This window comes from Lampetra fluviatilis, chromosome 73 (genome assembly GCF_964198595.1).
Source record: "Lampetra fluviatilis chromosome 73, kcLamFluv1.1, whole genome shotgun sequence".
Taxonomy (NCBI): Eukaryota; Metazoa; Chordata; class Hyperoartia; order Petromyzontiformes; family Petromyzontidae; genus Lampetra; species Lampetra fluviatilis.
In genome coordinates, this window is record NC_136347.1 from 822943 (window position 1) to 849543 (window position 26601).

Here is a 26601-nt window from a genome sequence, read left to right on the forward strand (position 1 = left end):
GGAGGTCTATGTGGAATCTGCGTCTCTCTCATCATCTCACGGTGGCTGAGAGATGTTAACTACATCGCCTGGTACACAGGAGGTCTATGTGGAGTCTGCGTCTCTCATCATCATCATCACGGTGGCTGGGAGATGTTAACTACCTCGCCTGGTACACAGGAGGTCTATGTGGAGTCTGCGTCTCTCTCTCGTCATCATCACGGTGGCTGGGAGATGTTAACTACCTCACCTGGTACACAGGAGGTCTATGTGGAGTCTGCGTCTCTCTCTCATCATCATCACGGTGGCTGGGAGATGTTAACTACCTCGCCTGGTATACAGGAGGTCTATGTGGAGTCTGCGTCTTTCTCTCATCATCATCACGGTGGCTGGGAGATGTTAACTACCTCGCCTGGTACACAGGAGGTCTATGTGGAGTCTGCGTCTCTCTCTCATCCTCACCACGGTGGCTAGAAGATGTTGACTACCTCGCCTGGTCTACAAGAGGTCGTGGGTTCGATCCCGACCCTGACGATGCCTGCTGCTGTGTATTTGGAGTCTGCATCTCTCATCATCATCATCATCATCACGGTGGCTATGAGATGTTGACTACCTCGCCGGGTACACAGGAGGTCCTGGGTTCGATCCCGACCCTGACGACTGCTGCTGCTGTGTATTTGGAGTCTGCGTCTCTCTCCCCGTGGTGGTCGCTGCGTGGATGTCTCCAGGTCCTCCTCCGGTTTATCCCCCTCCGCTTTTAAAATCAACGTCACCACGCAGATTCAGAGCATTTGGCTGCCGCTATGAATGTCAACGTGATGACGATGATGATGATGACGACGATGATGATGACATCCGCCACTCCACCGTTGGTACCTCATTTGCCAGTAAAAAATATGATAATTGGTTTTTTACCCTTTTATCTGGCAACAAAACTGACACCTTTTTGTATAAGGAGTCATGTTTGCATTGACCACAATACCTGCAGTTATAATGCAAACAAAAAACATAACTCTGATAATGATATGCACTGTCCTTGAAGTTGATTGGTCCACACCCGAGACAGCTTTCCTTAGAGCCCCATCTCACATGGTGTTGGACCAGATGATGCCAAAAGGCGCACAACTCAAAGACAATGCACATTATGACTGCAGGTATTGTGGTCTATGCAAACATGACTCCTCGTAAAAAAGGTGTCAGTTTTGTTGCCAGATAAAAGGGTCAAAAGCCAATTATCATCCGCCACTCCGTTGAGGCATCATCGGTGAGAGCCAGGAGCTCACCCCGAGCTCTGTGGGGCCTTCTCACACCTGCGAAGATGAAAATAGCTGAACACGCCGGGGACGCTTGCGACCAATGCCACCCATGAAAGGTTTTGTTGAGATGATCGCCGTTGATGCCGCCGCCACCACCCGACACCACCAATTAGAACGTTGCCAATTCGTCACTCGTAGAGCCCGAACCAGAAGCGTGTTGGAGAGCAAAGCCACAACCATTCGCGATCTGAGCACGACGTTTCACCGGTAGCTACAACCAGCATCATCAGACGGGTGGTGGTGGGTTTAACAACACAGCATTCATATTCACGCCATCATCTCAACCCCAACAACAAAAAAAGCTCTAGTTTGGAATCCCGTTACATTTCGGCACCCAGCCAGCCAGCCACACACCCAGCCACTCACCCAGCTACCCACCCACTCAGCCACCCAGCCACTCACCCAGCCACTCACCCAGCCACCGACCCAGCCACCCAACAAACCCTATATTATGAAAAATAGTTTAAGGGTGCGGGGGTGGAGGAGGCATCACAGGTCTGTCCCGTGACCTCCTCCTGCTGCACCTAGCCTGGCACAGCAGCCAACCCATGGCACCTGCTGGGTCTGTCCCGTAACCTCCTCCTGCACCTAGCCTGGCACAGCAGCCAACCCATGGCCCCTGCTGGGTCTGTCCCGTGACCTCCTCCACCTGCACCTAGCCTGGTACAGCAGCCAACCCACGGCACCTGCAGGGTCTGTCCCGTGACCTCCTCCTCCTGCACATAGCCTGGCACAGCAGTCAACCCACGGCACCTGCTGGGTCTGTCCCGTGACCTCCTCCTCCTGCACCTAGCCTGGCACAGCAGTCAATCCATGGCACCTGCTGTGTCTGTCCCGTGACCTCCTCCTCCTGCACCTAGCCTGGCACAGCAGTCAACCCATGGCACATGCCGGGTCTGTCCCGTGACCTCCTCCTGCTGCACCTAGCCTGGCACAGCAGTCAACCCACGGCACCTGCAGGGTCTGTCCCGTGACATCCTCCTCCTGCACCTAGCCTGGCACAGCAGTCAACCCATGGCACCTGCAGGGTCTGTCCCGTGACCTCCTCTTCCTGCGCCTAGCCTGGCACAGCAGTCAACCAGTGGCACCTGCAGGGTCTGTCCCGTGACCTCCTCCTCCTGCACCTAGCCTGGCACAGCAGCCAACCCATGGCACCTGCAGGGTATGTCCCGTGACCTCCTCCTCCTGCACCTAGCCTAGCACAGCAGTCAACCCATGGAACCTGCTGGGTCTGTCCCGTGACCTCCTGCACCTAGCCTGGCACAGCAGCCAACCCACGGCACCTGCGGGGTCTGTCCCGTGACCTCCTCCTGCTGCACCTAGCCTGGAACAGCAGTCAACCAACGGCACCTGCAGGGTCTGTCCCGTGACCTCCTCCTGCTGCCCCTAGCCTGGCACAGCAGCCAACCCACGGCACCTGCAGGGTCTGTCCCGTGACCTCCTCCTGCACCTAGCCTGGCACAGCAGTCAACCCATGGCACCTGCTGGGTCTGTCCCGTGACCTCCTCCTCCTGCACCTAGCCTGGCACAGCAGTCAACCCATGGCACCTGCAGGGTCTGTCCCGTGAGCTTCTGCTGCACCTAGCCTGGCACAGCAGTCAACCCATGGCACCTTCTGGGTCTGTCCTGTGACCCCCTGCACCTAGCCTGGCACAGCAGTCAACCCATGGCACCTGCAGGGTCTGTCCCGTGACCTCCTCCTCCTGCACCTAGCCTGGCACAGCAGTCAACCAGTGGCACCTGCAGGGTCTGTCCCGTGACCTCCTCCTCCTCCTGCACCTAGCCTGGCACAGCAGCCAACCCATGGCACCTGCAGGGTATGTCCCGTGACCTCCTCCTCCTGCAACTAGCCTGGCACAGCAGTCAACCCATGGCACCTGCAGGGTCTGTCCCGTGACCTCCTGCACCTAGCCTGGCACAGCAGCCAACCCACGGCACCTGCGGGGTCTGTCCCGTGACCTCCTCCTGCTGCACCTAGCCTGGCACAGCAGTCAACCCACGGCACCTGCTGGGTCTGTCCCGTGACCTCCTCCTCCTGCACCTAGCCTGGCACAGCAGTCAACCAGTGGCACCTGCAGGGTCTGTCCCGTGACCTCCTCCTCCTGCACATAGCCTGGCACAGCAGCCAACCCATGGCACCTGCAGGGTATGTCCCGTGACCGCCTCCTCCTGCACCTAGCCTGGCACAGCAGTCAACCCATGGCACCTGCTGGGTCTGTCCCGTGACCTCCTGCACCTAGCCTGGCACAGCAGCCAACCCACGGCACCTGCGGGGTCTGTCCCGTGACCTCCTCCTGCTGCACCTAGCCTGGAACAGCAGTCAACCCACGGCACCTGCAGGGTCTGTCCCGTGACCTCCTCCTGCTGCACCTAGTCTGGCACAGCAGCCAACCCACGGCACCTGCAGGGTCTGTCCCGTGACCTCCTCCTGCTCCTAGCCTGGCACAGCAGTCAACCCATGGCACCTGCAGGGTCTGTCCCGTGACCTCCTCCTCCTGCACCTAGCCAGGCACAGCAGTCAACCCATGGCACCTGCAGGGTCTGTCCCGTGATCTCCTGCTGCACCTAGCCTGGCACAGCAGTCAACCCACGGCACCTGCAGGGTCTGTCCCGTGAACTCCTCCTCCTGCACCTAGCCTGGCACAGCAGTCAACCAGTGGCACCTGCAGGGTCTGTCCCGTGACCTCCTCCTCCTCCTGCACCTAGCCTGGCACAGCAGCCAACCCACGGCACCTGCGGGGTCTGTCCCGTGACCTCCTCCTGCTGCACCTAGCCTGGAACAGCAGTCAACCAACGGCACCTGCAGGGTCTGTCCCGTGACCTCCTCCTGCTGCCCCTAGCCTGGCACAGCAGCCAACCCACGGCACCTGCAGGGTCTGTCCCGTGACCTCCTCCTGCACCTAGCCTGGCACAGCAGTCAACCCATGGCACCTGCTGGGTCTGTCCCGTGACCTCCTCCTCCTGCACCTAGCCTGGCACAGCAGTCAACCCATGGCACCTGCAGGGTCTGTCCCGTGACCTCCTCCTCCTGCACCTAGCCTGGCACAGCAGTCAACCCATGGCACCTGCAGGGTCTGTCCCGTGATCTCCTGCTGCACCTAGCCTGGCACAGCAGTCAACCCACGGCACCTGCAGGGTCTGTCCCGTGACCTCCTCCTCCTGCACCTAGCCTGGCACAGCAGTCAACCAGTGGCACCTGCAGGGTCTGTCCCGTGACCTCCTCCTCCTCCTGCACCTAGCCTGGCACAGCAGCCAACCCATGGCACCTGCAGGGTATGTCCCGTGACCTCCTCCTCCTGCAACTAGCCTGGCACAGCAGTCAACCCATGGCACCTGCAGGGTCTGTCCCGTGACCTCCTGCACCTAGCCTGGCACAGCAGCCAACCCACGGCACCTGCGGGGTCTGTCCCGTGACCTCCTCCTGCTGCACCTAGCCTGGCACAGCAGTCAACCCACGGCACCTGCTGGGTCTGTCCCGTGACCTCCTCCTCCTGCACCTAGCCTGGCACAGCAGTCAACCAGTGGCACCTGCAGGGTCTGTCCCGTGACCTCCTCCTCCTGCACCTAGCCTGGCACAGCAGCCAACCCATGGCACCTGCAGGGTATGTCCCGTGACCTCCTCCTCCTGCACCTAGCCTGGCACAGCAGCCAACCCATGGCACCTGCAGGGTATGTCCCGTGACCTCCTCCTCCTGCACCTAGCCTGGCACAGCAGCCAACCCACGGCACCTGCAGGGTCTGTCCCGTGACCTCCTCCTGCTGCACCTAGCCTGGAACAGCAGTCAACCAACGGCACCTGCAGGGTCTGTCCCGTGACCTCCTCCTGCTGCCCCTAGCCTGGCACAGCAGCCAACCCACGGCACCTGCAGGGTCTGTCCCGTGACCTCCTCCTGCACCTAGCCTGGCACAGCAGTCAACCCATGGCACCTGCTGGGTCTGTCCCGTGACCTCCTCCTCCTGCACCTAGCCTGGCACAGCAGTCAACCCATGGCACCTGCAGGGTCTGTCCCGTGAGCTTCTGCTGCACCTAGCCTGGCACAGCAGTCAACCCATGGCACCTTCTGGGTCTGTCCTGTGACCCCCTGCACCTAGCCTGGCACAGCAGTCAACCCATGGCACCTGCAGGGTCTGTCCCGTGACCTCCTCCTCCTGCACCTAGCATGGCACAGCAGTCAACCAGTGGCACCTGCAGGGTCTGTCCCGTGACCTCCTCCTCCTCCTGCACCTAGCCTGGCACAGCAGCCAACCCATGGCACCTGCAGGGTATGTCCCGTGACCTCCTCCTCCTGCAACTAGCCTGGCACAGCAGTCAACCCATGGCACCTGCAGGGTCTGTCCCGTGACCTCCTGCACCTAGCCTGGCACAGCAGCCAACCCACGGCACCTGCGGGGTCTGTCCCGTGACCTCCTCCTGCTGCACCTAGCCTGGCACAGCAGTCAACCCACGGCACCTGCTGGGTCTGTCCCGTGACCTCCTCCTCCTGCACCTAGCCTGGCACAGCAGTCAACCCATGGCACCTGCTGGGTCTGTCCCGTGACCTCCTGCACCTAGCCTGGCACAGCAGCCAACCCACGGCACCTGCGGGGTCTGTCCCGTGACCTCCTCCTGCTGCACCTAGCCTGGAACAGCAGTCAACCCACGGCACCTGCAGGGTCTGTCCCGTGACCTCCTCCTGCTGCACCTAGTCTGGCACAGCAGCCAACCCACGGCACCTGCAGGGTCTGTCCCGTGACCTCCTCCTGCTCCTAGCCTGGCACAGCAGTCAACCCATGGCACCTGCAGGGTCTGTCCCGTGACCTCCTCCTCCTGCACCTAGCCTGGCACAGCAGTCAACCCATGGCACCTGCAGGGTCTGTCCCGTGATTTCCTGCTGCACCTAGCCTGGCACAGCAGTCAACCCACGGCACCTGCAGGGTCTGTCCCGTGACCTCCTCCTCCTGCACCTAGCCTGGCACAGCAGTCAACCAGTGGCACCTGCAGGGTCTGTCCCGTGACCTCCTCCTCCTCCTGCACCTAGCCTGGCACAGCGGCCAACCCATGGCACCTGCAGGGTATGTCCCGTGACCTCCTCCTCCTGCACCTAGCCTGGCACAGCAGTCAACCCATGGCACCTGCTGGGTCTGTCCCGTGACCTCCTACACCTAGCCTGGCACAGCAGCCAACCCACGGCACCTGCGGGGTCTGTCCCGTGACCTCCTCCTGCTGCACCTAGCCTGGCACAGCAGCCAACCCACGGCACCTGCGGGGTCTGTCCCGTAACCTCCTCCTGCTGCACCTAGCCTGGCACAGCAGCCAACCCACGGCACCTGCTGGGTCTGTCCCGTGACCTCCTCCTCCTGCACCTAGCCTGGCACAGCAGTCAACCCATGGCACCTGCCGGGTCTGTCACGTGACCTCCTCCTCCTGCACCTAGCCTGGCACAGCAGTCAACCCATGGCACCTGCAGGGTCTGTCCCGTGATCTCCTGCTGCACCTAGCCTGGCACAGCAGTCAACCAGTGGCACCTGCAGGGTCTGTCCCGTGACCTCCTCCTCCTCCTGCACCTAGCCTGGCACAGCAGCCAACCCATGGCACCTGCAGGGTATGTCCCGTGACCTCCTCCTGCTGCACCTAGCCTGGAACAGCAGTCAACCAACGGCACCTGCAGGGTCTGTCCCGTGACCTCCTCCTGCTGCCCCTAGCCTGGCACAGCAGCCAACCCACGGCACCTGCAGGGTCTGTCCCGTGACCTCCTCCTGCACCTAGCCTGGCACAGCAGTCAACCCATGGCACCTGCTGGGTCTGTCCCGTGACCTCCTCCTCCTGCACCTAGCCTGGCACAGCAGTCAACCCATGGCACCTGCAGGGTCTGTCCCGTGAGCTTCTGCTGCACCTAGCCTGGCACAGCAGTCAACCCATGGCACCTTCTGGGTCTGTCCTGTGACCCCCTGCACCTAGCCTGGCACAGCAGTCAACCCAAGGCACCTGCAGGGTCTGTCCCGTGACCTCCTCCTCCTGCACCTAGCCTGGCACAGCAGTCAACCAGTGGCACCTGCAGGGTCTGTCCCGTGACCTCCTCCTCCTCCTGCACCTAGCCTGGCACAGCAGCCAACCCATGGCACCTGCAGGGTATGTCCCGTGACCTCCTCCTCCTGCAACTAGCCTGGCACAGCAGTCAACCCATGGCACCTGCAGGGTCTGTCCCGTGACCTCCTGCACCTAGCCTGGCACAGCAGCCAACCCACGGCACCTGCGGGGTCTGTCCCGTGACCTCCTCCTGCTGCACCTAGCCTGGCACAGCAGTCAACCCACGGCACCTGCTGGGTCTGTCCCGTGACCTCCTCCTCCTGCACCTAGCCTGGCACAGCAGTCAACCAGTGGCACCTGCAGGGTCTGTCCCGTGACCTCCTCCTCCTGCACCTAGCCTGGCACAGCAGCCAACCCATGGCACCTGCAGGGTATGTCCCGTGACCTCCTCCTCCTGCACCTAGCCTGGCACAGCAGTCAACCCATGGCACCTGCTGGGTCTGTCCCGTGACCTCCTGCACCTAGCCTGGCACAGCAGCCAACCCACGGCACCTGCGGGGTCTGTCCCGTGACCTCCTCCTGCTGCACCTAGCCTGGAACAGCAGTCAACCCACGGCACCTGCAGGGTCTGTCCCGTGACCTCCTCCTGCTGCATCTAGTCTGGCACAGCAGCCAACCCACGGCACCTGCAGGGTCTGTCCCGTGACCTCCTCCTGCTCCTAGCCTGGCACAGCAGTCAACCCATGGCACCTGCAGGGTCTGTCCCGTGACCTCCTCCTCCTGCACCTAGCCTGGCACAGCAGTCAACCCATGGCACCTGCAGGGTCTGTCCCGTGATCTCCTGCTGCACCTAGCCTGGCACAGCAGTCAACCCACGGCACCTGCAGGGTCTGTCCCGTGACCTCCTCCTCCTGCACCTAGCCTGGCACAGCAGTCAACCAGTGGCACCTGCAGGGTCTGTCCCGTGACCTCATCCTCCTCCTGCACCTAGCCTGGCACAGCAGTCAACCCATGGCACCTGCTGGGTCTGTCCCGTGACCTCCTGCACCTAGCCTGGCACAGCAGCCAACCCACGGCACCTGCGGGGTCTGTCCCGTGACCTCCTCCTGCTGCACCTAGCCTGGAACAGCAGTCAACCCACGGCACCTGCAGGGTCTGTCCCGTGACCTCCTCCTGCTGCACCTAGTCTGGCACAGCAGCCAACCCACGGCACCTGCAGGGTCTGTCCCGTGACCTCCTCCTGCTCCTAGCCTGGCACAGCAGTCAACCCATGGCACCTGCAGGGTCTGTCCCGTGACCTCCTCCTCCTGCACCTAGCCTGGCACAGCAGTCAACCCATGGCACCTGCAGGGTCTGTCCCGTGATTTCCTGCTGCACCTAGCCTGGCACAGCAGTCAACCCACGGCACCTGCAGGGTCTGTCCCGTGACCTCCTCCTCCTGCACCTAGCCTGGCACAGCAGTCAACCAGTGGCACCTGCAGGGTCTGTCCCGTGACCTCCTCCTCCTCCTGCACCTAGCCTGGCACAGCGGCCAACCCATGGCACCTGCAGGGTATGTCCCGTGACCTCCTCCTCCTGCACCTAGCCTGGCACAGCAGTCAACCCATGGCACCTGCTGGGTCTGTCCCGTGACCTCCTACACCTAGCCTGGCACAGCAGCCAACCCACGGCACCTGCGGGGTCTGTCCCGTGACCTCCTCCTGCTGCACCTAGCCTGGCACAGCAGCCAACCCACGGCACCTGCGGGGTCTGTCCCGTAACCTCCTCCTGCTGCACCTAGCCTGGCACAGCAGCCAACCCACGGCACCTGCTGGGTCTGTCCCGTGACCTCCTCCTCCTGCACCTAGCCTGGCACAGCAGTCAACCCATGGCACCTGCCGGGTCTGTCACGTGACCTCCTCCTCCTGCACCTAGCCTGGCACAGCAGTCAACCCATGGCACCTGCAGGGTCTGTCCCGTGATCTCCTGCTGCACCTAGCCTGGCACAGCAGTCAACCCATGGGACCTTCTGGGTCTGTCCTGTGACCTCCTCCTCCTGCACCTAGCCTGGCACAGCAGTCAACCCATGGCACCTGCAGGGTCTGTCCCGTGACCTCCTCCTCCTGCACCTAGCCTGGCACAGCAGTCAACCAGTGGCACCTGCAGGGTCTGTCCCGTGACCTCCTCCTCCTCCTGCACCTAGCCTGGCACAGCAGCCAACCCATGGCACCTGCAGGGTATGTCCCGTGACCTCCTCCTGCTGCACCTAGCCTGGAACAGCAGTCAACCAACGGCACCTGCAGGGTCTGTCCCGTGACCTCCTCCTGCTGCCCCTAGCCTGGCACAGCAGCCAACCCACGGCACCTGCAGGGTCTGTCCCGTGACCTCCTCCTGCACCTAGCCTGGCACAGCAGTCAACCCATGGCACCTGCTGGGTCTGTCCCGTGACCTCCTCCTCCTGCACCTAGCCTGGCACAGCAGTCAACCCATGGCACCTGCAGGGTCTGTCCCGTGAGCTTCTGCTGCACCTAGCCTGGCACAGCAGTCAACCCATGGCACCTTCTGGGTCTGTCCTGTGACCCCCTGCACCTAGCCTGGCACAGCAGTCAACCCATGGCACCTGCAGGGTCTGTCCCGTGACCTCCTCCTCCTGCACCTAGCCTGGCACAGCAGTCAACCAGTGGCACCTGCAGGGTCTGTCCCGTGACCTCCTCCTCCTCCTGCACCTAGCCTGGCACAGCAGCCAACCCATGGCACCTGCAGGGTATGTCCCGTGACCTCCTCCTCCTGCAACTAGCCTGGCACAGCAGTCAACCCATGGCACCTGCAGGGTCTGTCCCGTGACCTCCTGCACCTAGCCTGGCACAGCAGCCAACCCACGGCACCTGCGGGGTCTGTCCCGTGACCTCCTCCTGCTGCACCTAGCCTGGCACAGCAGTCAACCCACGGCACCTGCTGGGTCTGTCCCGTGACCTCCTCCTCCTGCACCTAGCCTGGCACAGCAGTCAACCAGTGGCACCTGCAGGGTCTGTCCCGTGACCTCCTCCTCCTGCACCTAGCCTGGCACAGCAGCCAACCCATGGCACCTGCAGGGTATGTCCCGTGACCTCCTCCTCCTGCACCTAGCCTGGCACAGCAGTCAACCCATGGCACCTGCTGGGTCTGTCCCGTGACCTCCTGCACCTAGCCTGGCACAGCAGCCAACCCACGGCACCTGCGGGGTCTGTCCCGTGACCTCCTCCTGCTGCACCTAGCCTGGAACAGCAGTCAACCCACGGCACCTGCAGGGTCTGTCCCGTGACCTCCTCCTGCTGCACCTAGTCTGGCACAGCAGCCAACCCACGGCACCTGCAGGGTCTGTCCCGTGACCTCCTCCTGCTCCTAGCCTGGCACAGCAGTCAACCCATGGCACCTGCAGGGTCTGTCCCGTGACCTCCTCCTCCTGCACCTAGCCTGGCACAGCAGTCAACCCATGGCACCTGCAGGGTCTGTCCCGTGATCTCCTGCTGCACCTAGCCTGGCACAGCAGTCAACCCACGGCACCTGCAGGGTCTGTCCCGTGACCTCCTCCTCCTGCACCTAGCCTGGCACAGCAGTCAACCAGTGGCACCTGCAGGGTCTGTCCCGTGACCTCATCCTCCTCCTGCACCTAGCCTGGCACAGCAGCCAACCCATGGCACCTGCAGGGTATGTCCCGTGACCTCCTCCTCCTGCACCTAGCCTGGCACAGCAGTCAACCCATGGCACCTGCTGGGTCTGTCCCGTGACCTCCTACACCTAGCCTGGCACAGCAGCCAACCCACGGCACCTGCGGGGTCTGTCCCGTGACCTCCTCCTGCTGCACCTAGCCTGGCACAGCAGCCAACCCACGGCACCTGCGGGGTCTGTCCCGTAACCTCCTCCTGCTGCACCTAGCCTGGCACAGCAGCCAACCCACGGCACCTGCTGGGTCTGTCCCGTGACCTCCTCCTCCTGCACCTAGCCTGGCACAGCAGTCAACCCATGGCACCTGCCGGGTCTGTCACGTGACCTCCTCCTCCTGCACCTAGCCTGGCACAGCAGTCAACCCATGGCACCTGCAGGGTCTGTCCCGTGATCTCCTGCTGCACCTAGCCTGGCACAGCAGTCAACCCATGGGACCTTCTGGGTCTGTCCTGTGACCTCCTCCTCCTGCACCTAGCCTGGCACAGCAGTCAACCCATGGCACCTGCAGGGTCTGTCCCGTGACCTCCTCCTCCTGCACCTAGCCTGGCACAGCAGTCAACCAGTGGCACCTGCAGGGTCTGTCCCGTGACCTCCTCCTCCTCCTGCACCTAGCCTGGCACAGCAGCCAACCCATGGCACCTGCAGGGTATGTCCCGTGACCTCCTCCTCCTGCACCTAGCCTGGCACAGCAGTCAACCCATGGCACCTGCTGGGTATGTCCCGTGACCTCCTGCACCTAGCCTGGCACAGCAGCCAACCCACGGCACCTGCGGGGTCTGTCCCGTGACCTCCTCCTGCTGCACCTAGCCTGGCACAGCAGCCAACCCACGGCACCTGCGGGGTCTGTCCCGTAACCTTCTCCTGCTGCACATAGCCTGGCACAGCAGCCAACCCACGGCACCTGCTGGGTCTGTCCCGTGACCTCCTCCTCCTGCACCTAGCCTGGCACAGCAGTCAACCCATGGCACCTGCCGGGTCTGTCACGTGACCTCCTCCTCCTGCACCTAGCCTGGCACAGCAGTCAACCCACGGCACCTGCTGGGTCTGTCCCGTGACCTCTTCCTCCTGCACCTAGCCTGGCACAGCAGTCAACCCATGGCACCTGCTGGGTCTGTCCCGTGACCTCCTCCTCCTGCACCTAGCCTGGCACAGCAGTCAACCCATGGCATCTGCTGGGTCTGTCCCGTGACCTCCTGCTGCACCTAGCCTGGCACAGCAGTCAAACCATGGCACCTGCTGGGTCTGTCCCGTGACCTCCTCCTGCTGCACCTAGCCTGGTACAGCAGTCAACCCACGGCACCTGCTGGGTCTGTCCCGTGACCTCCTCCTCCTGCACATAGCCTGGCACAGCAGTCAACCCATGGCACCTGCTGGGTCTGTCCCGTGACCTCCTCCTGCTGCACCTAGCCTGGCACAGCAGTCAACCCACGGCACCTGCTGGGTCTGTCCCGTGACCTCCTCCTCCTGAACATAGCCTGGCACAGCAGTCAACCCATGGCACCTGCTGGGTCTGTCCCGTGACCTCCTCCTGCTGCACCTAGCCTGGCACAGCAGCCAACCCACGGCACCTGCAGGGTCTGTCCCGTGACCTCCTCCTGCACCTAGCCTGGCACAGCAGGCAACCCATGGCACCTGCAGGGTCTGTCCCGTGACCTCCTCCTGCACCTAACCTGGCACAGCCGTCAACCCATGGCACCTGTTGGGTCTGTCCCGTGACCTCCTCCTCCTGCACCTAGCCTGGCACAGCAGTCAACCCATGACACCTGCTGGGTCTGTCCCGTAACCTCCTCCTCCTGCACCTAGCCTGGCACAGCAGCCAACCCACGGCACCTGCTGGGTCTGTCCCGTGACCTCCTCCTCCTGCAAGTAGCCTGGCACAGCAGTCAACCCATGGCACCTGCCGGGTCTGTCACGTGACCTCCTCCTCCTCCTGCACCTAGCCTGGCACAGCAGTCAACCCACGGCACCTGCTGGGTCTGTCCCGTGACCTCTTCCTCCTGCACCTAGCCTGGCACAGCAGTCAACCCATGGCACCTGCTGGGTCTGTCCCGTGACCTCCTCCTCCTGCACCTAGCCTGGCACAGCAGTTAACCCATGGCACCTGCTGGGTCTGTCCCGTGACCTCCTGCTGCACCTAGCCTGGCACAGCAGTCAAACCATGGCACCTGCTGGGTCTGTCCCGTGACCTCCTCCTGCTGCACCTAGCCTGGTACAGCAGTCAACCCACGGCACCTGCTGGGTCTGTCCCGTGGCCTCCTTCTCCTGCACCTAGCCTGGTACAGCAGTCAACCCACGGCACCTGCTGGATCTGTCCCGTGACCTCCTCCTCCTGCACCTAGCCTGGCACAGCAGTCAACCCATGGCACCTGCTGGGTCTGTCCCGTGACCTCCTCCTCCTGCACCTAGCCTGGCACAGCAGCCAACCCATGGCACCTGCAGGGTCTGTCTCGTGACCTCCTCCTGCTGCACCTAGCCTGGCACAGCAGCCAACCCACGGCACCTGCAGGGTCTGTCCCGTGACCTCCTCCTCCTGCACCTAGCCTGGCACAGCGGTCAACCCACGGCACCTGCAGGGTCTGTCCCGTGACCTCCTCCTCCTGCACCTAGCCTGGCACAGCAGTCAACCCACGGCACCTGCCGGGTCTGTCCCGTGACCTCCTCCTCCTGCACCTAGCCTGGCAGAGCAGCCAACCCATAGCACCTGCTGGGTCTGTCCCGTGACCTCCTCCTCCTGCACCTAGCCTGGTACAGCAGTCAACTCATGGCACCTGCAGGGTCTGTCACTTGACCTCATCCTCCTGCACCTAGCCTGGCACAGCAGTCAACCCATGGCACCTGCAGGGTCTGTCCTGTGACCTCCTCCTCCTGCACCTAGCCTGGCACAGCAGTCAAACCATGGCACCTGCTGGGTCTGTCCCGTGACCTCCTCCTCCTGCACCTAGCCTGGCACAGCAGTCAACCCATGGCACCTGCAGGGCCTGTCCCGTGACCTCTTGCTGCACCTAGCCTGGCACAGCAGTACAACCCACGGCACCTGCTGGGTCTGTCCCGTGACCTCCTCCTCATGCACCTAGCCTGGCACAGCAGTCAACCCATGGCACCTGCAGGGTCTGTCCCGTGACCTCCTCCTCATGCACCTAGCCTGGCACAGCAGTCAACCCACGGCACTTGCTGGGTCTGTCACGTGACCTCCTGTCAGCAGCGAGCCTTCGACACGTGGCTCCCTCAAAGTGGCACCTAGCCTGGCACGGACGCCGTGGTGACTACACTATACACTACACTATAGTAGATATTATTACACTATACACTACACTATACACTACACTATAGTTTATATTATTACACTATATACTACATTAAACACTACACTATACACCAGAGGTGTGGACTCGAGTCATGTGACTTGGACTCGAGTCAGACTCGAGTCATGAATTTGATGACTTGCGACTCGACTTGGACTTGCATAACAATGACTTTGTCCCACCTATGAGATGTGGACTCGAGTCATGTGACTTGGACTCGAGTCAGACTCGAGTCATGAATTTGATGACTTGCGACTCGACTTGGACTTGCATAACAATGACTTTGTCCCACCTCTGCTATACACTACTATACACTACACTATAGTAGATATTATTACACTATACACTACAATACACTACACTATATACTACTACACTATACACTAAAATACACTACACTATACACTACACTATAGTTTCTACAATGCACGACACTATACACTACAATACACTACACTATACACTACACCATAGTTTATATTATTACACTATACACTACACTATATATTACACTATAGTTTAAATTATTACACTACACTATACACAACACTATACACTACAATACACTACACTATAGTTTCTACTACGCACAACACTATACCCTACACTATACACTACAGCATCTGCTACACTTTTTACCACGTTATGCTATTAAACACGACACTCTCCACGACTCTTTTGGCTCGCCATCGAACAAAGCCGGTGGCCACGGCATCGTCATCGCGTGCCACTTTCAGAAGCGCTTCTACAGCCATCTGGAACGCACTTCCTTCTGACATTAGGAAGTTACTGGAACTTTCACATCATCATCGTCATCATCATCATCTAGAATGAGAAAGTCATTCCTGTAGAACTTCTACTTCTCGTTGTTGTTGTTGGTCGGCTACGTACTGTGCCCAAGAAGTTCAAGATACAGACACGACACTGTACACTACTACACACTACACTGTACACTACCATACACTGTATACTACTACACACTACACACTACACTATACTACTATACACTACAATACACTACACACTACACTACACACTACTATACACTACACACTACATTACACTACACACTACACAATACACTACTATACACTACACTATACACTACTACACTACACTGTACACTACCATATACTATATACTACTATACACTACACTATACACTACACACTATACTGCTATACACTACACTATGCACTACACACTATATTACTATACACTATACTACTATACACTACTATACACTACACTATACACTACTACCCACTATACACTACACTATACACTACACCATACACTACGCACTATACACTACACTACACTATATACTACTACACTATACACTACACTATACACTACACTACAATACACTACACTACTATACACTACACTATATACTATACTATATACTACACTATACACTACCCTATACACTACCCTATACACTACACTATACACTACTACACACTATATACTACACTACTATTCACTACACTACTATACACTACTATACACTACACTACTATACACTATACTACTATACACTACACTACTACACCACTATACACTATTATACACTACACTACTATACACTACACTAGTGTAGGGGTTATTACGGGAGTAAAGGCGGACAAGAAACACAGGGGTGTCTGCACCCGCACACACGGGTGGCCACACCGACGTCCGCATCCGTTAACCACTGGGGGGCCATGGGGGCTCTGTGATCCCCCATAACCCCGCCCCTCCGAGGGGATCTCTATAAAAGGCGGGGAGCCAGAGAGCTCGGGGCCAGTTCGACACGAAGCTGACCAGTGAAGACTGAAGTCTCTGAGATTAGGCCCTGGGACTCCCCTGTCTCGCTGCCCTTGTCAGGGCCGAGCTGGGTAAGCCAGCGGCGTGGCCCAAGAGCTCCCGGACCTCTGCCCTTGTAAGGGCTGGGCCGGCTTAGCTGGTGCCGAGATCTGTGCTTACCAGGGCCAGATCAGACAGCCTCCCGTAGCCCATTAGAGGAGGACTGGGGAGCAGGACAGAGGGCTTAGTACTAGGGTGGTTCCCCACATAGTACGGGTGAAGGGGCCGTTACCCCTTCAACTATTGTGTCTGTCCTTGAGTTAATAAAAAGAGTGTGCCTCAACTCCGACGTCGTCTCCCTGAACTCACTACACTAGTATACACTACACTACTATACACTACACTATACACACTAATTACACAACACTACTATACACTACACTACTACACTATACAATACACTACACTATACACTACTACACACTATACACTACACACTACTACACACTACACTACAACACCACTACACTATACACTACTATACACTACACACTACACTACTATACACTATACACTACACTATACACACTAATTACACTACACTATACACTACTATACACTACACTACACTGGCTGGGTGGCTAAACGCAAGGGGATTTCATAATCGAGTTTGTTGTTGGGGCTCAGATGACGACGTGAATATAATTTAGTCGAGATTTAGTGTCATCACGTCAACACTAAACGCGGTTAGTAACTTAATCACAGCAACTAACCCGTTGTGGTCACTTTACATTAAATAACATTTCATTATTCACAACGCGAGTGGCGATGGCTTTGGTTGACGATTAAAACCCGACGTGGCGAATCGTTTATTTATTTTAAATTGTTTTTTTAATTTTTTAAACATTCCGCCTTTTTTTATTATCGAATAGCGGATCGGGCTGGTTGAAGCGGAGCGGAGGCCGCGCGTGCTCCCCACGGAGCCTACGGCCTTGCCTGAATCGCTGCGCGGGCTCTGGTGCACCACGCTCGGCTAGCGCGGGGCTACCCCCCCCACCCCCTCGTTACCTTTTCGCGCTTGTCCCAGCTGTACTGCTTTGGCGGAGCCGCTACCACCCCGGCCACCGCCTCCTCCTCCTCTTCGCCGCCTTTTCCTCCCTCGCCACGATTCTTTTTGCTCGATTTCTTTGAGAATAAACAGCCCATAGCTCTTGCTGTGTGTGTGGTGGTGGTTGTTGTGTGGTGGTTGTTGTGTGTGTGTGGTGGTGGTGTGTGTGGTTGTTGTGTGTGGTGGTTGTCTGTGTGGTGGTGGTGTGTGTGGTGGGTGTGTGTGCTGGTGGTGGTGGTGTGTGGTGGTGGTGGTCTGTGGTGGTGGTGTGTGTGTGTGGTGGGTGTGTGTGTGGTGGTGGTGTGTGTGGTGGTGGTGTGTGTGGTGGTGGTGTGTGTGGTGGTGGTGTGTGTGGTGGTGGTGTGTGTGGTGGTGGTGTGTGTGGTGGTGGTGTGTGTGGTGGTGGTGTGTGTGGTGGTGGTGTGTGTGGTGGTGGTGTGTGTGGTGGTGGTGTGTGTGGTGGTTGTTGTGTGTGGTGTGTGTGTGTGGTGGTTGTGTGTGGGTGGTGGTGTGTGTGGTGGTGTGTGTGTGGGTGGTGGTGTGGGTGGTGGTGTGTGTGGTGGTGGTGTGTGTGGTGGTGGTGTGTGTGTGGTGGTTGTCTGTGGTGGTGGTGTGTGTGGTGTGTGTGGTGGTGTGTGGTGTGTGTGGTGGTGTGTGTGGTGGTGTATGTGGTGGTGTGTGTGGTGGTGTGTGTGGTGGTGCGTGTGTGCGGTGTGTATGTGTGTGGTGTGTATGTGTGTGGTGGTGGGTGTGTGTGTATGGTGTGTGTGTGTGGTGGTGGTAGTAGTTGTTGTTGTGGTGATGGTATCGTGAAACAAGCTGGTGAAGAACCTCTTCCGCCCGCAGATCAGCAGCGCTGCCTTGCTACTGCTGCTACTGCCTCTACTACTGCCGCTACTACTACTGGAGCTGCTACTACTGCTGCTGTGACTTCTGCAGCTGCTGTTGCTGCTGCAGCTGCTGCTACTGCTGCTGTTGTTACTACTGCTGCTGCTGTAGTTGCTGCTGCTGTAGCTGCTGCTGTTGCCACGGCAACCGGCAGTGGTGTGCCCCCCCTCTCTCTATGCCAGGAGTCTAATCTCGACTTAGACTGCACCGGGAGAATGAATCTGATGAGCGATGAAGCTCTTGAAGTCACGGCCACACCGAGACTCAGCAGGTCAGAGCCTGGCAATCACAGCCAACGCTGCTGCTAGAGTAACCAGCAAGGCATGGGACTCTCTCTGTCTGTGCCAGGAGTCTAATCTGTATTTAGACTGCACCAAGAGGATTAATCTGATGAGCGATGAAGCGCTTTGATCGACAATTGTCCCAGTGAGAAACCTCTGCCAGATTGAGCGCGAGATTGCTGCGATTGTCGCTGTCGAACCGTGATCGTGAATGTTTTAATGTTCACCAAATAATCAGTGACCTGCCTTGTTACAGACCAACTCCAGTTCAAGTTTATTAATTAGGTATAGCCCTGTGAGCCATTCGGCTCTTGAATCGGGTGCAACCGCAACAAACAAAAAACGAAAACATGAACAAAAAACATCTTAAAGTGACTATGTGACTAAGTGCAAACAGAAAATCCAAGAAAAGACAGCAACATATTGCAGAAAAAATCACCGTACACCAACGCTGTGTGCAAAAATCCCAGTGGGATGCAAGTCAAACAACAACAACAACAACCACAAGCCAACTTCGATTAAGGCCACTCACTCACCTGTCAGCCCCTAGTCAGTCTCCTGCCTTGTTACAGACCAACTCACTCACCACTCAGCCCCTAGTCAGTCTCCTGCCTTGTTACAGACCAACTCACTCACCACTCAGCTCCTAGTCAGTCTCCTGCCTTGTTACAGACCAACTCACTCACCACTCAGCTCCTAGTCAGTCTCCTGCCTTGTTAAAGACCAACTCACTCACCACTCAGCTCCTAGTCAGTCTCTTGCCTTGTTACAGACCAACTCACTCACCACTCAGCTCCTAGTCAGTCTCCTGCCTTGTTACAGACCAACTCACTCACCACTCAGCTCCTAGTCAGTCTCCTGCCTTGTTACAGACCAACTCACTCACCTGTCAGATCCTAGTCAGTCTCCTGCCTTGTTACAGACCAACTCACTCACCACTCAGCCCCTAGTCAGTCTCCTACCTTGTTACAGACCAACTCACTCACCTGTCAGCTCCTAGTCAGTCTCCTGCCTTGTTACAGACCAACTCACTCACCTGTCAGATCCTAGTCAGTCTCCTACCTTGTTACAGACCAACTCACTCACCACTCAGCTCCTAGTCAGTCTCCTGCCTTGTTACAGACCAACTCACTCACCACTCAGCTCCTAGTCAGTCTCCTGCCTTGTTACAGTCCAACTCACTCACCACTCAGCTCCTAGTCAGTCTCCTGCCTTGTTACAGACCAACTCACTCACCACTCAGCTCCTAGTCAGTCTCCTGCCTTGTTACAGACCAACTCACTCACCACTCAGCTCCTAGTCAGTCTCCTGCCTTGTTACAGACCAACTCACTCACCACTCAGCCCCTAGTCAGTCTCCTGCCTTGTTACAGACCAACTCACTCACCACTCAGCTCCTAGTCAGTCTCCTGCCTTGTTACAGGCCAACTCACTCACCACTCAGCCCCTAGTCAGTCTCCTGCCTTGTTACAGACCAACTCACTCACCACTCAGCTCCTAGTCAGTCTCCTGCCTTGTTACAGACCAACTCACTCACCACTCAGCCCCTAGTCAGTCTCCTGCCTTGTTACAGACCAACTCACTCACCCGTCAGCTCCTAGTCAGTCTCCTGCCTTGTTACAGTCCAACTCACTCACCACTCAGCTCCTAGTCAGTCTCCTGCCTTGTTACAGACCAACTCACTCACCACTCAGCTCCTAGTCAGTCTCCTGCCTTGTTACAGACCAACTCACTCACCACTCAGCTCCTAGTCAGTCTCCTGCCTTGTTACAGACCAACTCACTCACCACTCAGCTCCTAGTCAGTCTCCTGCCTTGTTACAGACCAACTCACTCACCACTCAGCCCCTAGTCAGTCTCCTGCCTTGTTACAGACCAACTCACTCACCACTCAGCTCCTAGTCAGTCTCCTGCCTTGTTACAGGCCAACTCACTCACCACTCAGCTCCTAGTCAGTCTCCTGCCTTGTTACAGACCAACTCACTCACCACTCAGCCCCTAGTCAGTCTCCTGCCTTGTTACAGACCAACTCACTCACCCGTCAGCTCCTAGTCAGTCTCCTGCCTTGTTACAGACCAACTCACTCACCACTCAGCTCCTAGTCAGTCTCCTGCCTTGTTAAAGACCAACTCACTCACCACTCAGCTCCTAGTCAGTCTCCTGCCTTGTTACAGGCCAACTCACTCACCACTCAGCCCCTAGTCAGTCTCCTGCCTTGTTTCAGACCAACTCACTCACCACTCAGCTCCTAGTCAGTCTCCTGCCTTGTTACAGTCCAACTCACTCACCACTCAGCCCCTAGTCAGTCTCCTGCCTTGTTTCAGACCAACTCACTCACCACTCAGCTCCTAGTCAGTCTCCTGCCTTGTTACAGTCCAACTCACTCACCACTCAGCCCCTAGTCAGTCTCCTGCCTTGTTACAAACCAACTCACTCACCACTCAGCTCCTAGTCATCTCCTGCCTTGTTACAGACCAACTCACTCACCCGTCAGCTCCTAGTCAGTCTCCTGCCTTGTTACAGACCAACTCACTCACCTGTCAGCCCCTGGTCAGAGCTCTTTGGTTCTTTCGGTAAAGTCACGTGGGTATAAAATAAAATAAATCTCGACGTTTCGGGAGCAACACAAGTGTCAGTCATCGTTGGCGGGGTGGGGGTCGCGTCAAATATGGAGCGGCAACAGCTTTCCGATGCAAAGTGGATGGAATCGCTTTGTTCTGACAATTCTGGATTGCCCGAGTCTCAGTGGAGGGAGTTGAGGGCGCTTTCGCGTGAATTCTCCGACGTGTTTAGCACCACATCGATACGGGCGACGCCGCTCCCATCCGGCAGAACCCCTACCGGCTGAGCCCCATAGAAAAAGACCACGTACGGCTGGCAGTTGATGAGATGTTGGCCGCCGATATGATCTCACCATCCACCAGCCCTTGGGGAGCCCCGATTGTTTTTTTTTTAAAGCAAGAAGGTAGTTTGCGCTTCCGTGTTGACTTCCGTCAACTTAATAAGATCTCTGTAGCTGACGCGTTCCCCCTTCCTCGAATGGACGATTCTCTGGATGCTCTGGTAGGAGCACATCATTTTTCGACTCTTGACCTCCTTTCGATTTAAAGCTTTCGTGACTGCAGGGATTCATCTTCTTGGTTCTTTCGGTAAAGTCACGTAGAATGGAAGTAATAAAATAATAAAAATAAACCAATCAAATAATTCTCACGACATTTCGGCCACAACGCAAGCAGCCGTCCTCAGGTGGAGGACAGGTCTGTCGAGAAGACAGACTCTGTTTTATCGACAGACCTCAGGTGGAGAACAGGTCTGTCGATAAAACAGAGTCTGTCTCCTCGACAGACCTGTTCTCCACCTGAGGATGGCTGCTTGCGTTGTGGCCGAAACGTCGTGAGAATTATTTCATTATGTTTTATTTTTATTATTTTATAATTTCCATTCTACGTGACTTTACCGAAAGAACCAAGAAGATCTTGACCTCCTATCGGGATTTTGGCAGTTGCCCTTAGATGAGTCCACAAGGCATATTTGAATTTAATCGGCTTCCAATGGGTCTTCACTCTGCTCCGGCTACATTCCAGCGATTGATGGAACTGGTTCTGGCTGGCCTCCAGTGGGACTCGTGCCTGATATATCTGGACGATGTTTTCGCTTTTACCCAATACGTTTAAAGAACATCTGGAACGGTTACGTGCCGTCTTTCTTAAGATGCGTGCGGCGGACCTCAAATTTAAACCACAGCAGTGTCACCTGCTCCAAAAATCAGTGTGGTACCTTGGCCACATAGTCAGTCAATCAGGGATAGTGGCAGACCCAGACAAGATCGCGTGTGTGCGTTCTTGGCCAAACCCCACGTCGGTGAGGGAGGTGCGGAGTTTCGTTGGTTTTGCGTCCCATTACCGCCGTTTTGTCGCCGGGTTCGCCACTATCGCCACACCTCTCCACGCCCTGATGGCAAAGGGTCAGAAGTTCCATTGGGGGGAGGAGGAGGAGGCCACATTTGTTGCGCTCTGGAATGGCTTGGTGAACGCCCCTCCCCTTCAACACCCTGACTTTCCATGCCGTTCATCCTTGATTCGGACGCTAGCAACACCGGAATTGGTGCTGTTCTGTCTCAAGCCGTGGATGGCGTGCAGAGTGTGGCAGCATGTGGCAGCAGAGTGCGGTCTCCGGCCGAACAGCGGCACCTTGTCGCACGCGGGGAACTTTTGCCTATAGTTTTTTTTTGTGCAACAGTATCGCCCCTATCTTCATGGAAGATGCTTCTTGGTGCGCTCTGACCATGCTGCCCTACAGTACGCGCTGTGCGTTTGACAGCCGTCTGGCCAACTTTCACGATGGTCGGAAGTCCTCCAGGACTATTCCTTTACCGTCTCCTACCGCAAAGGTACCCGCCACACGGACGCGGACGCCCTGTCGCGATTGCCAACGAGCGACGGGTGCCCTGTCGCGTGTTTCTGGGGCTCGGGGCGCAGTGAGGCGCCTGCCGTAGGTCTCCCCCCTCCCCTGGCGGCGTCGGTCAAGGTTGAAACCTCCGATGCAGCCGACGGTCCTGAGGCGTGTGACGCCGCTACTGGCTTGGACCACGCGGAGTGGGGACGCCTCCAGGCGGAGCACGCTTCCCTGTTTACGTTGCGACGCCGTGTCAAGGGGCGGACGGGGGCGGGGATCGACTGGGTGCAGCCTCTGTCATCCTCAGAGGTGGGTTGCGTTGGGACGGAGGGTTGCGCTGTTACAACATCGTCGTGCCCACTGCCCTGCGGGGTAAGGTCATCTGGGCGGTGCACGAGCGACTGTCGCATCTGGGTGCGTAAGACACCAGCCGCACTTAAGCTCGACTTCTTCTGGCCCGGCATGGCGGAAGATGTCACTCGTGTGTTGAAGGGGTGTGTGCCGTGCGCTCCGCAGAAACCCCCGTCTCAACCCTGGTGTCCACCATTCGAGTTTCTCGCATAAATGAGCTGGTCGCTCTTGATGTCCTCGGTCCATTTCCTAACAGCCCTCGCGGGAGTAAGTATTTACTGGGGAGCGTCGAATATTTTTCACGGCGGACGATGGCCTGGCCGCTTCGCAACCAGCCGGCGGCGACCATCACCGAGGCAATCCCCGACGGCTACGTGATGGACAAGGGGGCCTCTGAGCGCCTTCTGATCAATCAGGGTGAATGTTTCCTTCTAGATTGCTGCGGGAGGTGTGTGATTTGTTGGGATCAAAGAAAGTACGTACGTCGCACTACCACCGACAGACGGATGTAATGGTGGAGCGTTTGCACAGGAGTCTGACATCTGTCATGCGAGCGTAAACAGGGTCTGCTGCTGGGCTCTGGCCCAATCACACGGCCCGGGGTATTGGGGGCGGAGCCTGGTCTGCCGGGCGTGTGGGAGGGGCCGCCGTTCACCTCGGCAGCTCCAATGGGGAGCGAGATGAATGGGGGCGGAGTCAGCAGGGCAGTATGGGAAGGCCGGAAGGGGAGGAGTCAGGATCACCTGGTGAAGGGGATATAAGGGGGAGCCCAGAAGGGCTCCGGGTCAGTTGGGAGAGTCACGAAGTTGGACTACGTTGGGTGGACGGAGGGGAGATCCGCGCCATCGGCCACGTGGCTGGAGGAGCTTCGGCACACCGTCCACACCGTCCACACCGTCCACCAGCGGTGTGCGGAGCGGGGGAGCGGAGGAGCTGACGAGGGAGCGCGTGCGGGGCGCACGTGGGGAGACGCTGGCCCGCTGTCGGGACCAGCGGGGTGCGAGGAAGAAGCTAAATAAAGACCAACAGAGACCAGCAGTGTGTGACAAATCCTTTATTACACGTAGGTACACACACAACAAAGATAAAGATCCCCCATATAGCCTTAACAGACTGTAGGGGCAAGTGCTGTTAGCGAGCACCTATGAAGGCCGAAACGGTACACGAGGGTGTGAGTGGCCAGCACCACGCCCGACCGCCTTTGTCTCCCTAGTGGAAATGTTTACACACCTCACCAGGTACTCATTTGAGGCTGAGTAGACCTAGGGGAGGCCCTGGACCGGTTCAGATAATCGTCACTGGTGTTGGCCGTCAGCGGGAATCGAACTCGTGTCGCGTAGCGCGCTAACCGCTGCACTATCGCTCCCCATAGGTACACACACACGCACACAGACATACACACGCACACACACACACGCACACACGCACACAGACATACACACGCACACACACACACGCACACACACACACACGCACACACACACGCACACACACACACGCACACAGACACACACACGCACACACACACACGCACACACACACACGCACACACACACACGCACACACACAGACACACACAACTTTCAGGGTGCGTACGGCAGTAAACGACTGAACGCCTTAGACCTGCAACACATTTGAATGGCACTTTACCCGTGGAAGGTGGGGGGGGCGGGGTGCGTGACGTCACCAGGCACACCGCGTGACGTCACCAGACGCGCCGCGTGACGCTTGCGCGTGCGGGTGACATCACAAATGTGACGTCACCGCTCAAAATACAAAAGTGTCTTTTAATAATGTGTGCGTGGTGTACCGTCTGCAAAGTACTCTCATGGCAAATGTCAAGTTTGTTGCATGCCGGGAAGAACGCTAAACATTTTGAACAGACACACACATTCACAAGTTTGCTTTTTATATATATGGAGATTATACTGGTAGGAACGAAGTGGACCAGCCTACAATAGATTATATCGTCCGTCCGTCCGACCGTCCATCCGACCGTGTAGCAAAATCGCCCCCTACTGCAAACACTTGGCATGACCCTACAAAAACCTTTAGACTCCGTGACGCTTTCCTGGCTAAACAAGTGTAACATTCCCTTATAATTCCCTCAGATAGCTTTTAATTAAAACATTTATATTAATTAGGTTTTCCTGGCTAAACAAGTGTAACATTCCCTTATAATTCCCTGAGATAGCTTTTAATTAAAACTTTTAAATTCAAATTTTATAATTAAAACTTTTAAATTCAAATTTTACTCACAGCGCCCTAAAGCCTACAGCTAGGCCTAAAGCCTCGAACTACGCCTATCACTCTCCCTTCGTATCGTACCCCCGCGTGTGTGCAAGGGAGTTAATGTTTAACAATGTTACATTCCCTGATGCTTTTAAATAGAAACATTTAAATTTAAAGCTTTTACATACATAATAAAAACATTTAATTTAAAAATTAACTCACGGCGGCCTAAAGCCTACAGCTAGGCCTAAAGCCTAGAACTAGGCCTGAAACTCTCCCTTCGTATCGTACCCCCGCGTGTGTGAAAGGGAGTTAATGTTTTACAATGTTACATTCCCTGATGTTTTTAAATAGAAACATTTACATTTAAAGCTTTTACATAAATAATTAAAACATTTAAATTACAAATTAACTCACAGCGGCCTAACGCCTACAGCTAGGCCTAAAGCCTAGAACTAGGCCTCACACTCTCCCTTCGTATCGTACCCCCGCGTGTGTGAAAGGGAGTTAATGTTTTACAATGTTACATTCCCTGATGTTTTTAAATAGAAACATTTACATTTAAAGCTTTTACATAAATAATTAAAACATTTAAATTACAAATTAACTCACAGCGGCCTAACGCCTACAGCTAGGCCTAAAGCCTAGAACTAGGCCTCACACTCTCCCTTCGTATGGTCCGATTCCGTGTAGCAACATCGCCCCCTACTGCAAACACTTGGCAGGACCCTACAAAAACCTTCAGACTCAGTGGGGCTTTCCTGGCTAAACAAGTGTAATAATACATTATGTTTATATTCTTTGGTTATTCGTTCCTACCAGCCACCCCGCAGGGTCCTGTTCTTACTGTATTTATAATCGATTATCTTAGTGTGTTTGTAATCGATTATCTTAGTGTGTTTGTAATCGATTATCTTACTATATTTATAATCGACGATCTTACTGTCTTTCTAATCGATTATCTTACTGTATTATAATCGACGATCTTACTGTCTTTTTAATCGATTATTTTACTGCTGATTCTGATGAAGTAACCATAAACACGGAATCGATTCCCCACTTAAACCATCACCGCCAACAGGAATCGATTCTCTCCTCAACCCCCCCCCCACTACGCCCACCTCTCACGCCTTGTCCCCCGCCCGCCACTGCAACGGGAATCGATTCCGCAATCGCCCAAGTCACCTCACCACGGGAATCGGAATCGAAGCGAGTGCAGACAGAGAGTGTTTAATGATGCATTTTGACTTAAAACGTCGTGAGGTTTTT

At 56.7% G+C, this 26601-nt stretch overlaps 1 protein-coding gene across 1 annotated transcript in view; it reads right to left on the minus strand.

Annotated features, from left to right (window-relative positions):
• Positions 1–18216, minus strand: part of RP2 (RP2 activator of ARL3 GTPase) — a 40778-nt gene extending 22562 nt beyond the window's left edge. Inside the window, exon 1 of the mRNA XM_078883768.1 lies at positions 17148–18216. Coding sequence (XP_078739894.1) covers positions 17148–17285 — 138 coding nt within the window. The 5' untranslated portion in view covers positions 17286–18216. The remainder of the gene's footprint in view (positions 1–17147) is intronic.
• Between the last annotated feature and the right edge of the window lie 8385 nt (positions 18217–26601).